This window comes from Vulpes lagopus, chromosome 15, assembly GCF_018345385.1.
Source record: "Vulpes lagopus strain Blue_001 chromosome 15, ASM1834538v1, whole genome shotgun sequence".
NCBI classification, from domain to species: domain Eukaryota; kingdom Metazoa; phylum Chordata; class Mammalia; order Carnivora; family Canidae; genus Vulpes; species Vulpes lagopus.
In genome coordinates, this window is record NC_054838.1 from 26817985 (window position 1) to 26833898 (window position 15914).

Here is a 15914-nt window from a genome sequence, read left to right on the forward strand (position 1 = left end):
TCCACCAGATGGTACATCTTCATGCCAGTGGCTCAGAGAAAAGCACACTGGGTGGCCCAGTCTAGAGGTGGAGGAGGATTTGCTGTGACCTCTGAGAAGTGGCAACTCCTTTCTCTAGGTCTCAATCTCCACCTTGCCATCAAAGGACCAGCCTAGATCAGGGCTCTTCCAGCACATTCTATGCTTTGGACTTCCAGACCCAGCCTGTGGGGTTTTTACCAGTGTGGTGAGAGATTACCAGTGTGGTGCTGGCTGCCTTAGCTCTTACCTTGACACATTCCTACCGTGTGGAAATCAGCTCCAGGTTCTAGCTTTACTGCAAGCTAGTGTTGTGGGTACACCTCTTCAGGAGGTGAAATCTCAAAACAGTCTCCTGGCAAAGCTCCTGTAAAACTGCGGGCTCCCTTTTAGACTCCCTCACTGCCCCCTACCCCATAGTCATGGCTTAGGCTGCTGCTGTGTTTTTTTTTTCTTTAAGATTGTATTTATTTACTCATGAGAGATAGAGAGAGGCAGACACACAGACAGAGGGAGAAGCAGGCTCCCCCAGGGAGCCCTATGTGGGACTCGATCCCCAGACCCCAGGATCATGACCTGAGCCAAAGGCAGATGCTCAACCACTGAGCCATCCAGGCATCCCTAGGCTGCTGCTGTTTTTCGTTTATGTATCAGGCAGCAATGTGCTGGTTGGGTTTTTGAGCTGCTTTAATGTGCTTGCCAAAGGCAAAGTGGGAGAAAGAGTACCAAAGGCCCAAGCAATGGGGGGTGAAACTCAGGGGGGTCTGGCTCACACACATCCCAACAGTTACAGAGCTGGGAATGGTGCCAGCCACCATCTGCTCCATCGCCCTTGGGTCTCTGTCACCTGAAGATTCAGATTTCAGTTTCCCAGGGTCAGCCACCAGCACCCCTGCACCCCAAATGGAGCACCAGGTCCTTTCCCCAGCCAGGGGTTCCCGAATCTAGAACCATGGAAAATACAAGCTGTTGACATTCTGCCAAGGGCCCATGGCTCTGCCTTCAGCTGGCACCAGTGCAGGGTACTTTTAAGCACAGCAGTGGGGGTGATATCAGGGCCACCCTTCTAGAGGCAGGACAGCCCACAAGACCAAAAATGTTCATACCCTTGGACCCAGGAATTGTTCCCTTTAGAAGTTTGTCAAATAATCAGATATGTGGACAAAAAGAAGGTACTTAGGGAAGCATTATTTCTGAAGGAAATTTTGGAAGGTTTTTAAAGATCTATCAATCAGAATTTGATTATGATTTTATTACACACTGCATGGCTACATGACAGAATAATGTAGCCACGAGAGACACGTGACTGAGGGATTGTGATAGGAAAAATAGTTATGATAGGCTTGGTAGGAAATGTTGTTAAAAATGAGAGGCACCTGGGTTGCTGAGTTGGTTGACATCTGCCTTTGGCTCAGGTCATGATCCCAGGGTCCCAGGATCAAGCTCCACATTGGGCTCCCTGCTCAGTGGAGAGCCTGTTTCTCCCTCTCCCTCTGCAGCTCCTTCTGCTTGTGTGCCCTCTCTCTCTCTCTCTCTCTCTCTCTCTGTCTCTGTCAAATAAATAATAAAATCTTTAAAAAAGAAAATTATGTAAAAATGATATCAACCACATGCCTGTAATTTTGTGGTTTTTATTTTTTAAAGATTTATTTAATTATTCATGAGAGACAGAGAGAGAGAGAGAGGTAGAGACACAAGCAGAGGGAGAAGCAGGCTCCCCACCAGGAGCCCGATGCAGAACTCAACCCCGGATCCTGGGATCACGTCCTGAGCCAAAGGCAGACACTCAACCACTGAGCCACCCAGGCGTCCCAATTTTGTGGTTTTAAAAAAAGAGCAGTGTATATTTGAGTAGCAAAAGAACTCAACACGTCAGAGGGGTTTATCAGGATGAAGACAGGACAAGTGCTTTGTATCACCTTTTCACTTTCATGTATTTTTAAAACACTCCATGATTATTTGTTATTTTTCTAATCAGAAAAGAAATGATGTTTCTGAACAAAATAGCCTTGCTCTCCATCCCTCTCAGAACCCTCCACCTCCAACATGTTCTGTGCAGGGAGCAGCCTCCTGAGGAAGCCAGTCATTCTTTAGAGCATCCCAGGGCATCTTTGTTGATAGCTGGCCATACAGCTGGTCTCCTGCCCCTGTAGGGCTGGCACAGGGCTGTTGCTTACCCCGTCCTCCCCACAGCAGAGCATGAACCAAGCCTGGCCACATGCAAGGAAGTTTCCATCTAAGCCAGCTGCACTGTCCCTTCTCTGGCCAAACGAAGGGACATGGACTTTACCTTGACAAAACCTGGACATCCCTCTTCATCTGAGAGTGGCCGGGGTTGGTTGAGGAGAATGGGCCCAGGAGGAGGGCAGGCAGGAGGCTGTCAGGGTGCAGATCAGAGGACCTGGTGTGTTTGGCTGGAGAAGTATGGGAATGAGAGAGAAAGTTTCCCACTCCATTCCCTGGGGACTCTCAGTCTAAGTGGCAATTACGAGAGTCCTGGGTCAGGTGCAGTGTTGCTCGGGTCCTTGGGGTCCAAAGTCACTCAGGGTCCAGCATCTGCGGGGCGTGTCCCAGGACTCCTCTCCCAGCAGTTTCCTCTGACTGAGTTTTGCCCTGCAGCTGGTGAAGACACACAACCTGCTGACCACCAGGAACTACATCTTTGGATACCACCCCCATGGCATCATGGGCCTGGGTGCCTTCTGTAACTTCAGCACAGAAGCCACAGAAGTGAGCAAGAAGTTCCCTGGCATACGACCCTACCTGGCCACGTTGGCCGGCAACTTCCGGATGCCGGTGCTGAGGGAGTACCTGATGTCTGGAGGTGAGAATCCACCCCTGCCTGCCCCTGCTGGGCCCCGTTGTGCAGGCCTGAGCTTCTCCACTGAGCAAGGTGACAGAAAGGCCCAGAGGCCAACACACCGTGCCCCAGTGGGCTGGTCCTGTGCTGGCAGACAGTGTGCCACAGGCATGGTGGATCAGGTCTGAGCAGGAGAGCTGTCCATATGGTCTTCAGGATTCAGTTTTGATAGTATCTTCCCTAAGAAGCCACCTCTGACCCCTTTTCTGGGCTGCCCTGGCCCCTGGGCTGCCCTTTGCATGACCTAATCACCATTCATGGCTCTGTCCTTATCCTCCCGCCCCTGACCCCTGCCACCCTGATCCACTGGGATCCCCAGCACCTAGCAACAGCCTGGTAGAGTTAGGACCTCAAGGAATGTTTGCCAAATGAACAAGTTCCCTAAACAACCTCATATCGTTATTCCCATTTTACAGATAAATAAGCCAAGGCTCAGAAAAAGAAATAGCTGATGCAGGACTATATAACTTCTAATGGCTGGGTTAGGTCTGGAGCCCAAGTCCAGGGCTCTTTCTGTTTATGTTTGGCCTTATGCAGGGGGGAGGGGGTACATTTGTGAACAGCCCTGACTCTGTGTCCTTCTCCCTGCCAGGCATCTGCCCTGTGAACAGGGACACCATAGACTACTTGCTTTCAAAGAATGGGAGCGGCAATGCCATCATCATCGTAGTGGGGGGCGCAGCCGAGTCCCTGAGCTCCATGCCTGGCAAGAACGCAGTCACCCTGCGCAATCGCAAGGGCTTTGTAAAACTGGCCCTACGCCATGGGTAAGTGCTCCCTACACACACATACACGCACACACACACCAGCGTGCACATGCATGCACAGCCCTCCAAAGCTATTTGGCCCAAACAAAGGCTCCTTGGTTCCTGGACACAAGGCCCAGACCCCAGAAAGGCATGGATGAGAGTCTGCCCTCCTGTAGGCAAGGAGAGGTTGGAGGTCAGAGCCAGACCAAATTTGCTCAAGTATAGCCTGAGTGTCTGAGTGGAGCAGAAATGCAGCCTGTGCGTCCTGGGCCCTAGCAGATGGGCTGAGAGGCCAGGCTCCGGTGCAGGACGGTGCACCCTCAGGTCAAAACATGTCATGTTGCTAGGAGAGCAAAAGGCCTGCAATTAGGATTGGCAGACCATGGCTTCTCTCTTTCAGAGCTGACCTGGTTCCCACCTACTCCTTCGGGGAGAATGAAGTATACAAGCAAGTGATCTTTGAGGAAGGCTCCTGGGGCCGATGGGTCCAGAAGAAGTTCCAGAAGTACATTGGCTTTGCCCCATGCATCTTCCATGGCCGAGGCCTCTTCTCCTCTGACACTTGGGGGCTGGTGCCCTACTCCAAGCCCATCACCACCGTGGGTGAGCATCCCCAGCCTGCAGCCCCTGACCTCAAGGTGCCCCACTGCTAGTTTGTGGGAGAGTGAGGATTCACGTCCAGGCTATCTGTTTCTGACGTCCATGCCCTACACCATGTGGATGTGGACATGTTTGGGTGCCAAAGGAATGGCTAGTGGGGGTGGGGAGTGGGCGGTAGGGAATTTGTTCCATTACTATGAGCCAAGCAGTGCCAGGTGAGAAAACGAGACTCGGCGGTCTGTGTTTGCAGAACCCAGGAGTCTATCAGGGAAGACCAGGAAGACCAGTCTATCAAGCAAAGATCATGAGGGGGTGTGAGGAGAATGTGCAAGGTGCTCACTCCGGAGGGTTGTAGTGAACCCAGGGCAGAGGCGACTCTTACACCTCTAGCTGAATAGGAATTATCTAGCAAAAGAGAGGAGGAGGAGAGATTTGTCAGAAACATTAGCCTGAGTGAACTGTCCACAGCAAAATTGTATAGATTTTTGAGGAACAGAAAGAAAAACATCAACATGACTGGAGCATAAGGCTCTGAGAAGTATAGTGAAAATCAGCTGTGGTTGTTTTTCAGCTTTGTTGTTCTGAGTGTGTGTGTGTGTTTGTGTGTGTGTGTGTGTGTGTGTGTGTGTGTGTGTGTGTGTGTGTGGTTCATGAGCCAGAGATCACACAGAAGTGTGAACGCTGCCAGGCATGGACTTTCAGGGTCAAAGCTCACACAGATACTTTAGTTATCAGCATCAGGTATTTTGCTTTGTATTTTTACAAAGACTAATTTCCTGAACCCTAGGCACAGACCCAGTCTCACTCTCTGCTTTGTTACACACAAATCCTGTGCCAGGCCCCATCTGCTCTTAGGCAGCAGGGACATTTCCATGCGCAGGTGTGGCTGGAGGTAGGCTCCTGTGGGCAGTGGGAATGAGTCTGCTCTTCGCCTAAGAATGGAGAGCTGCTTGAGGGTTTTGGGAAGGAGAGGTTCAGACCTGCACTTTATAGTGATTCTTGGGGCTGCTGGGTAGCAAATGGGCTAGGAGGGTAAGAATGAATCCCCAAGACAGGTGCAGACGCCTCTGTGGCAGCTGCTAGGGACTGAGGGAATGGCCGTGGCAATGGAAGGAAAGGACATGAACTGGGGAGAAATTTCCAAAATGTCTTTGCCAGGGCTTTGGGATGAGTTGGGTGTGGGGATGCAGAAAATAAAGCAGTGCATGGATGTATGAATGTTGTGCTCCTCCTCCCTCACCACACTTTTCAAAGCATGCCATGTGATATCAGAATCCCCAGCAAAGCCCTACAAGGAAGGATCCCATGTGACAGGTGAGGGAACCCTGTTGATCCCGCCTGCTGCTTAGTGACCAAAGGGCATGGGGCAGGTCCTTTCCATGCCCTGGGTCCTCCTCTAGCAGGGGGACCACCTGAGATAGAGCATATTTGGCACAGTTCCTGGCACATGGTTGGCACGTAGCGCAGGGTCACTGCCATCAACATCATGGCAAAGTCTCAGAGATGGTGGACCAAGGGGACTGACTAACCAGAGGCCTCTGCCCCATTCTTCAGTGGGTGAGCCTATCACCATCCCCAAGCTGGAGCACCCAACCCAGCAGGACATAGACCTGTATCACGCCATGTACATGGAGGCCCTGGTGAAGCTCTTCGACAAGCACAAGACCAAGTTTGGCCTCCCGGAGACGGAGGTTCTGGAGGTGAACTGAGCCTGCCATTGAGGGCCAGCTCCTGGGAGGAACCAGCTACAAATCGTTTTCTACCAAGTTCTTGAATGCTTTTTTGTTCTGTAAATTTGGAAGCGTCATGGGTGTCTGTGGGTTATTTAAAAGAAATTATAATAATTTTGTTAAACCATTACAAATGTTAGGTCTTTTTTAAGAGGGAAAAAGTGAATATTTCAAACTCTTGCACTTCCCATCTATCCTGCTCTAGGTGGTGGCTAACACATCTGAGCCTTTATGGTTTCCCAACTAACCCTTCTGCTTCCTTTCCCAAAATTACAGAGAAAACTCAGTTCTAGTTAACTGGGAAAAAAGGACAGCCATTAGTGGCTCAGGCAGGTTAGATTATTTGCAGAATTTTTCCCACTGCAGGATAAGGCGCAGCTCTATTCCAAACTAACTACCCCACACTTAACTGCAAGGCTGGCCCCTCTTAGCAAGGAGAAGATTTGGAGGGCACAGTTGTCCCCATTTTGAAGAGCATCTGGAATGCTCCAGCTTGAGTCCAGCCATTCTTTTAAATCTGAGGCTTCCAGAGCAAGAATGGGGGTGGCAATGATCCTGTGCTGGCATCTGTGCTGTCCCAGATGCACCGTCTCCAGGATTATTCAGCCACCATGTTCTGGTTGGAGTGATTGGTCCTCCTCCACAGGGTGCTGATAACATGGACCCAGAACAGACCCAGACTTGGCCTGAATCACATATTTTCCTGTGGCCTCCATTTGTTTAACCCATACTCCGAAGTGCAGGTGTGAGGAAAGGATCCCTCTTCCTGTTCACAGAGGGGCCTGGTCTTCTGAGCAGCAGATTGGTTTCAAGTCAGGAGCTCCCTGAACCCAAGCCTCACATATTTGTGCCTTTCTGAGAGAGTAGGGGCCAGGGAAGAAATCCAGCCCCTCCTCTGTGTGTTCTGTTTTCTTTTGATGAGATTGTTGTACCATGTCACACTTTTGTATTTTACAAAATGAATAAATAAAAACGAGAGTCCACTGTGAGTTATTGCTGGAGTTGCATCTGTATCTTGCTGCTGATGCTCGAAGAAACCATGGCCCCATCTGGGCCACCTGCCAAGCCTTACCCCTTGCTCCTTTGGGCTACACAACCCTGTGGTGTATTGGCTACCTATTGCTGTGTGACAAATTACTCCAGAATGTAGTGGTTGCAAACAACATTGTGTCCACCACACAATCTGAGAGCCAGTAGATGAGCTCCAGCTTAGCTGAGCCCTCTACCTCAGCGGCTCTCACAAGGCCACAGTCAAGGTGTCAGCGGGGCTACAGTTATCCTAAGGCTTGACTAGGGGAGGATCTACTTCCAAGGTCATTTCTATGGTTGTTGACAGGGTTTACTTGCTCATGGGCAATATATTGACCAGAGGCCACTCTTAGTTGCTTACCACACGGGCCTTTCCATGGAGTAGCTCACAGTGTGGCAGCTGACTTCATCAGAGAGGTAAGCAGGAAGAGCCAGAGAATGTACAAGGCAGAAGTCAAGTTATTTCATAACTTAATCTCAGATGTGATATCCTATCACTTTTGCCATATTCTCCCCATTAGATGCAAGTGACTAGATCCAGCTCACCACACCCAAGAGGACTATACATTGAGTGGAAATCAGGAGGCAGGGGGTCCTTGGAGCCCCCTCATAGCTATCTACCCCATACGTTAAAGGGTTACTGTCCTATATGTAGGTAAAGGCTACAGTCCTGAAATGGCTGAGCTGGAATTGTCCTCCACGGATCACTTAAAGCATGTTTCTTGCCTCTGACCTCGGTTATACCACAAAGTGGGAGAGCTGGCCTATAGTCACTGTAGTGATTTCATACCACACCTAGGTCTCACAAGATGGCACCTCTCTTGGCTCTAGTTCCATTGGGTTCAATGAGTCCTAAGCCACTGGGAACCCTTCCTAGCTGAGACCAAATGACTTCATTCCAACTTTACCACTGCCTAAGTGCCCATTGTTGCTATTCATTCACCCACTTCAAGGATCACCCCCCTGTGCATCCAACATGGGGTGCCTCATTGAGCTGGAACCTCAGTGCCTGACCTGGGACTTGAAGGATGACTGGAAGTTTTCCAGGAAGGAAATGAAGGGCAGAGCACCAAGTGCAAAGACAGGGAGATGGCAGTGCTGATCTAAAGGAGGAGGTGGTGGCAGATCGGTCTGTGGTGGGGGTTGGCTTGGGAGGGTGGGAGACTTCTACAGAGTTGCTAGGTGGGCAGCGGTGCAAGTGATAGCAGGAGATACCCTGAAGGGGCCTCAGGCCCACAGACCTCCAGTAGGGGACAGATATTTCCTCTAGGATGGAGGAAAGGCCTGTTTTTTGAGGACAGTCTCAGCCCCATCCAGCCCCAGTGTGAGGTTAGCCAGGACCTTCAGGCTCTGGCTCCAGACTGAGCCCTGGCCCTAACAGGCCATCTCGCAAAGGCAGGCCCTTATTCTCAGCGTTAATTTTGTGAAGACTGAACACCTAGTGTACGTGAAGGAGCACCATCATCTCCGCCTAGGAGCAGCGACAATCAGCAGGGCCCAAATCCCAGAGGGGTCCTCACCTATGGCAATGTACGCCTAGCAGCAGCCTGTGCGGAGCCGAGCAGAGGACTGCTTGCTCTGAGCAACATGTGGGGGGCTCTAGGTAAATGCTATGAACATTGCTTCTTTTTTTTTTTTTTTGAACATTGCTTCTGATTGGGAGTTGTTCCCTCAGGACAGGGAACGGGATCCTCCTTTTCCAGATGACCATCTACTTTTGGACCCAGGAGGTGGGGCTGTAGTCAGCCAGGAAGTTGTCAAGTCCAATGATTTTACTTGTGGTTCACAGATATGGCCACTAGGGAGCGCTGAAGCTAGTTCTGAGCCAAATATCCCACAGAGGCTCAAGTTTCATTTCCTTTCTTTTTTAAAAGATGTTATTTATTTATTCATGAGAGACACACACAGAGAGAGGCAGAGACATAAGCAGAAGGAGAAGCAGGCTCCCTGCGGGGAGCCCGATGTGGGACTTGATCCCAGGACCCTGGGATCACACCCTGAGCCGAAGGCAGATGCTCAACCTCTGAGCCACCCAGGCGTCCCAAGTCTTCTATTTCCTTGTTGATCTTGTTGATCGTCTGCCCAATCTTTCTATCCATTATTGAAAATGGGTATTGAAGTCTCCAGCTATTGTTACATTGTGTTTTCTTTTCCCTTCAATACCGTGAATTTTGCTATGTACATTTTGGGCCTCTGCATCTTTGCTATGTACATTTTGGGCCTCTGCATATAAGTCCATAATCATTACATCTTCCTGATGGAGTCACCCTTTTATCATTATAAAATGCCCTCTGTCTCTAGTAACAATTTTTGTCTTAAAATCTATTTAGCTTACAGATGTATAGCCACCCCTGCTCTCTTTTAGTTACTACTTGAATGAAACACCTTCTTCCATCCATTTTCTTTCAAACTATTTGTGTCTTTGAATATGAAGTGTATCTTTTGCAGGCAGACTAGTGTTGGATCTTTTTTCCTCTCATCCATACTTTTACTTTCTGCCTTTCTCCTTGGAGTGTTAAGTCTACGTACATCTAATTATTGATCAAGTAGGATTTACACATGCCATTTTGCTATTATGTCTTTCTGGTTCCCCTCTCCCTTCATTCCTTCCTTAAATGTGTATTTTTTTAATACACTCTTAATTCTCTAATTGTTTCCTTTGCTCTATGTTTTTAAGTTATTTTCATAGTGGTTACCCTGGAGATTAAAATTCACATCTTAATTTAAAATAGTCCCGTTCAGATTAATAATAATTTAATTTTTCCATTATTTGGCAGGCTGGCCTGAGAGGAAAAAGGGGCAGGCCACACATAGGAATGATGTGGCAGGTTGAATAGTGGCCTACAACATGATACGTATATATCTTAAACCCTGCAATTGGTGAAGGAATGTGACTTTATTTGGGAAAACAGCCTTTGCAGATATAATGAAGTCAAGAATCTCAAAATGAGATAATCTTAGATTATGTAGGTGGGCTCTAGTATCCTTCTAGGAGAAAGACACAGGGAAAAGGGGAGAAGGCAAAAACTGGACTTACATAGCACAAGCCCAAACAACCCACAGTCACCAGGTTCTGGAAGAAATAAGGAAGGATTTTCCCCTAGAGTCCTCGAGGGGGCAAAGCCTTCCCAATGCCTTGACTTTGGATTTCTGGCATGCGGAACTGTGACAGAATGAATTTCTGTTTTAAGTCAGCTAGTTTATGGCTTAACCTAATACAGTGACCTTCAATATATTTATATCACCTAACAGAGGAGTTGTATCGGTGGATGGTAGAGTCTGGTCTTCTCATCAATAAAATATTGGACAACATGGATTTGAACTGCCCAGGTCCACTTAAACATGGATTGTTTTTGATAAACGTGATATAGTGCTGTAAATGTATTTTCTCTCATGATTTTCTCTTCTCTAGCTTACTTTATTGTAAATACACAGTATATAAAACAAATAACATATAAAATATTGTTAATCGACTGTTTATGTTATCAGTAAGGCTATTGGTCAAGAGTAGGCTATTAGTAGCTAAGTTCTGGGGGAATCAAAAGTTATACTAGAATTTTCAAGTGTGTGTGTGTCAGGGGTCAGTATCCCTAACACATATGTTTAAGAGTCAACTGTATTTCGCATTTCTTTACTTGAGGCGGGTTGCAGTTGTGGAAGGTACCTTTTTTCTGATAATTCTGAGAGGTGGAAGAAATTTCCCTTTAATGGTAATTAATAAGATCATTAGGAGAAAATAGAAATTTCCCCCACCCCTTGGCTTCAACCATAATTTTTTTAGAAATTTTTTTATTCATGAAAGACACAGAGGGAGGCAGAGACACAGGCAGAGGGAGAAAGAGGCTCCTCATGGAGAGCCCGATGTAAGACTTGATCCCAGGACCCCGGGATCACGCCCTGAGCCAAAGGCAGATGCTCAACCACTGAGTCACCCAGGTGCCCCTTCAACCATAATTTTTTATAACAAATCTTTGTCCAAACTTATTTTTTTCACGATTCTGTTTCCCTTCCTTATAAACAAACTCTTTTTCAAGATATTTTTCACCACTTCCTGCTAAGAGAATTCTGCTTTGTATATTTTTATCTAACATTTGTGTCATGCGTACACACAATTCTATCTCCTACATTTTTTACATAGCATTGAATTGCACTGGAGGGGTCGTGAGTTCAAGTTCCACATTGAGCTGGCTTTTTATTTTTTAAGATTTTATTTATTCATGAGAGACACACAGAGAGAGGCAGAGACACAGGCAGAGGGAGAGCAGGCTCCCTGAGGGGTGCTTGATATGGGACTCAATCCCAGGACCCCAGGATCACGCCCTGAGCCAAAGGCAGACCCTCAACTGCTGAGCCACCCAGGTGCCCCATAGAGCTTGCTTTAAAAAAAAAATGCTATAGCACATTGTAGGGTTGGTAACACAGGAGTAAGGCTGCTTTCAAATCCTAGCCCTGTACAGAGGGAGGGTGCTGAAGGTTTCAACCTTCTAATCAGGGCTGGTTCCCCTGGCAACCAGCCCCCATCCTTAAATTTATCTGGGACTTTCCAAATGTCACCTCATTAACATAATCTCACATGTGGTTGAAAGGGATTTGTTATGGAAACAAAAGATATTTATTTCCCTCTCTGAAGCTTTCGGGAACTGAGGACAAAACTAAGTATTATAACAAAAGATGGCCCTATGTTTCCTCCTATGTGCACATTCTCCCTCTCTCTCTTTCTCTCGCTCTAAATAAATCCTTTCTTCTTTTTTTTAAAGATGCCCTTATGGCTCTTATATAGGCAATTACAGGAGTTTTAGGAGCTATGTGCCAGGAATAGTGAACAAAGACCAAATATCTATTATTTATTATAAATCACAGTATCCCACTCCTGTTCTCTGAAACAGTTCCTCAGTCTCTCCTTGACCATGACCTTGACAGCCTTGGAGATTATGAGTCTAGTATTCTGTAGAACACCATTTGGTTTTGTGATGTCTACTTTTTCCTTATGATTGACTCCAACTATCCATCTTTAGCTGAAATATCACAGAAGTAATGATGGACTCTACTCCCTGCATCCTAGTAGGTAGTCATGATTTCAGTTTGTCCTACTGGGCAATGCTCACCTGATCACTTGATTAAGGTGGGAACCATCAAGCATTTACATTGTGAAGTTACGCTTTCTTCATCCTTTGAAAACCTCTCTTTCCCTCCCTTTTTATATCAATAAAGACTCATGGATCCCTATTTTATTCAGTCGGCTATATGCCTCTATCATTATTTGATGCTCAAACTGCTCCAGATTTGACCAGTGGGAGATCCATCAAACTGGCTTCTGTGGCCTTTTGACATGTCTCCTTCTTTTGTGGGGGGCAGGGGGTAGGAGGAATACTTCTTACTTTCTGGCACAACTAGACATCCTAGGATCATCTTGTACTTTTTCTGGCCCAATCCGGGAGTTAGCCATTTCTTCAGAGTCTTGATTCCTCTTAGTGGAGGAGGATATTTAAAAACCCAGATCTGGGCAATGATGGTCTATCACCACAGGGTTCATCCAAGTCCTTTCTTTTCCTATATTTGAAACTCCTTTTTCTGATAGAAACTGGCTCCCATTATCCTTAATATATTTATTTATTTGATCAATCCTTCTGCACATAATCAATCTTCCATTGTTACCATTTTGTTCTCCATCCCTGAACCCAATACTGACGCTCTCAAGGCCAGTTTCACTGGATGTGACCCAAGCAGCTGTCCCACACCTGGTGCTTAGAAGGGCCCCATGCTTGATTTAATGCTGTTGCCTCCTTGGAGTTCTTGAGAATTTTCAACACGGGCCTCTGCATCTTCACTTTGCCCCATGCCCCACTAATTATGGAGCCAGTCCTTAGCCCTGCTTGAGCTGTGACATCTTGCTTTAGGTTGGCCTCCCAGTGGACATCCTATTCACCTATTCTGGTCGATTCCTAGCCTTGTGTTAGGATCTCCTCCACCTACTGCTGGCCCTGTGCGGACATCCTCCTCACCTTACTCTGCTTCTGACTCCCTGCTCTGGGCCTTCCACACTATCCCCTCACCCCATGCTGATCTTGTTCTCAGCCCCAGCTTTGGGCTTTTGGACTACATTATTTAGGAAGAGAACAAGAAAGAAAAACTGTGTAGAGTTTTAGCTTTGGATTTTTTGCACCTATACTTTGCAGTCGATGGAAGTAAGATTCTCGTTCTTTTGGGAAAATTTGGTTCTTAATAGTGTATTCTACTTAATGCAGGCAGTGTGGTATGAAGGACAGAGCCCCAGCCTAGGAAGCAAGAGACCTGGGTTCACAAGTCAATCTGCCACTAAGAGTCATGTGACTTTGGGCAGCTCATTTCCATTACCAGAGCTGCTTTTTAGGATCAGGTAAAACTAGGGCAATAATACCAACCTCACAGGGTCCTGTGGGGATTGTCCAAGGTATTGTATGTCCAAGGTAAAGTACTAGACAAATGTTAGTTCTCTCTAGCCCCCAGGGAAATCTGTTAGAGAGGGGAATGAATTTGAATTTCCCTCAAATCCTGCAGCCAATTAACTGCAGTTCCAAGACCCTGTTTCTTCTTCTGGCTTGGAGCTCTCAGACACCATCAAGGGAACTCGGGTATCCGTTAAGCCCCCCTCTTCTCAGGAACTCAGCCACGTTTCCGTGTTCCAACTGTCCTCTAACTCAATGAAGAAATGTCACAATTTATTGTTACCATTTTCACCACTCCCTCCCGTTCTGGTGTCTGCTCATGACACAACTGCCAGAGTGACATTTTTATGTATGTATGTATGTATGTATGTATGTATGTATGTATTTTAAGCAGACTCCATGCCCAGCATGGAGCCCAATACAGGGCTTGAACTCATGACCCTGAGATCAGGGCCTGAGCTGAGACCAAGAGTTGGATGATCAACTGGCTGAGCCACTTCGGGACCCCCAGAGTGGTTTATTTATTTACTTTTTAAAGATTGTATTCATTTATGAGAGACATAGAGAAAGGCAGAGACATAGGCAGAGGGAGAAGCAGGCTCCCTGCAGGGAGCCCCATGCAGGCCTCCATCCCAGGACTCTGGGATCATGACCTGAGCGGAAGGCAGACACTCAACCACTGAGCCACCAAAGTGCCCCTAGAGTGACACTTTAAAAACATGAATCAGATCACGTAGCTCCCCTGCTTAAACCTTTCCGTGGTTGTCCACACACCTCAAGGTCTGACTCCCCTGGGGCTACCACACCCGGCAGCATCTGGACCCTGCCAGCATCACTGACTTCATTCCGTGCCATCAGGGCTGGACTAAAAAACTTCAGGAGCCCTAAGCTCTGAAAAGACAAGCTACAGCTGCCACGTCTGCTATATGAAATGATAAATGAAAGCAACACTCAACGGTAAAAGAAATTGAAGGAGGTCTTTGATTTTATTTTTGAAATATCAATTTCTTTCAAAAACTCCTCTCCTCCCCCACCTACTCCCCCATGCCGGCTGCCTTTCCTGCCTACACCCTCCTGGCCTTCTCTTTCAATTCTTTCAATGCTCTGTGTTCCTTCAGGCTGTTCCTTCTGCCCAAATTCTCCTCTTGCTCTCACTAGCCCGCTTTGTCCAGTGACCTCCTCCTCATCCTTTAGACCTCACTGTGAAAGTCAGTTCCTAAGGAAAGCTTTCTGTGGGGGCTCCCACTGAATGAGCCCTATGGGTAAGATGTGCTTATGTCTAATGCTTGTCGTCCTGGGCTGGCCCGTTAATTCATAGTCATGTGCCCACACTGGCACACTTATAGTCCATGATGGTGTGAAAACCACTGGAACTGAGGAAGGAGTGCTGCTCCTAGGGGCAAGAGGCCCAAGTCTTTTTTTTTTTTTTTTTAAGATCTTACGTATTCATGAGAGGCACACACACACACACACACACACACACACACAGAGAGAGAGAGAGAGAGAGAGAGAGAGAGAGAGGGAGAGGCAGAGGCAGAGGGAGAAGCAGGTTCCCTTCAGGGAGATTGATGTGGGACTCGATCCCAGCACCCCAGGGTACCCGGGATCATGCCCTGAGCCAAAGGCAGATGTTCAACCACTGAGCCACCCAGGTGCTCTAAGGCCCAAGTCTTTGACTCAGTTTTGCTACAAACTCTGTGTGACTGTGGGCAAGCTCACCTCCTCTCTCTGGGGCTGTGTCCAGTGGGAGAGGTATGGAGGTTCCATGTCATCCAAACATTCCCTTCCTCAAGCATTCGTCCACTCATTCACCGATTTTATTCACTCCATCAGTCACTGGTGTGTTGAAGCTTCTGCAGTCTGCCCTCTGTGTCAGGATGCTGGGGATTCAGAATGAAATTAATAGCAAGGGTTCAAAGCAGAGTGGATGAGACAAACACAAATCATACACAAACCATATGAGTAGGCACGTGGATGCAGGTACTAAAGAGAAGTCAGGCAGCTGCAGTGAAGGCCCAGAGAAGGTAGCCATTAGCTTATATCTAGAGAGACTTTTGCAAAAAAAGTGACCTTGTAGGGTTGGCCCAGGGACCCACCTTTGTTGGGTGCAAGAGTCTGGCTTTCTGCAAGAGTCTTGCTCTTCAAATCCTACCCTTTGAAAGCTGCATCTCCAGGGCTGCCTGAGGATCTAACTGACTTCCTATTGCCTAAGATTAAGCCCAAGTTCTTTGGCCTAACAGCCAGGTTCTTCTTCCAGCCTTGTCTTCCTCTTCTGGCCCCATCTTCCTCTTCCACCCTCTTTGCCTGTTGCTCCCATGCAACCTTTGTTTCAGCCACCTTAAATTATGCTAATGTCATGTCCTCTGCCTCAAGGTCTTTGCTCATGCAGAGCTCAAGCTTCTGCCTAGAATACCCTTTCTTCTCTGGAAAGCCTTCTGGTACAACATGCAGCAGTTAGTAAAGTCCTCTTCTGTGCTCCCATTATACTTAATATGTCATCCCA

The 15914-nt window shown here is 47.5% G+C and overlaps 1 protein-coding gene across 1 annotated transcript in view; it reads left to right on the forward strand.

Moving 5' to 3' along the window:
- DGAT2 (diacylglycerol O-acyltransferase 2) overlaps positions 1–6946 on the forward strand; it is a 32582-nt gene extending 25636 nt beyond the window's left edge. The window contains exons 5-8 of the mRNA XM_041729706.1: positions 2638–2842; positions 3471–3645; positions 4028–4230; positions 5782–6946. Of these exons, the coding sequence (XP_041585640.1) occupies positions 2638–2842; positions 3471–3645; positions 4028–4230; positions 5782–5936 (738 nt within the window). The 3' untranslated portion in view covers positions 5937–6946. The remainder of the gene's footprint in view (positions 1–2637; positions 2843–3470; positions 3646–4027; positions 4231–5781) is intronic.
- Positions 6947–15914: the final 8968 nt, after the last annotated feature.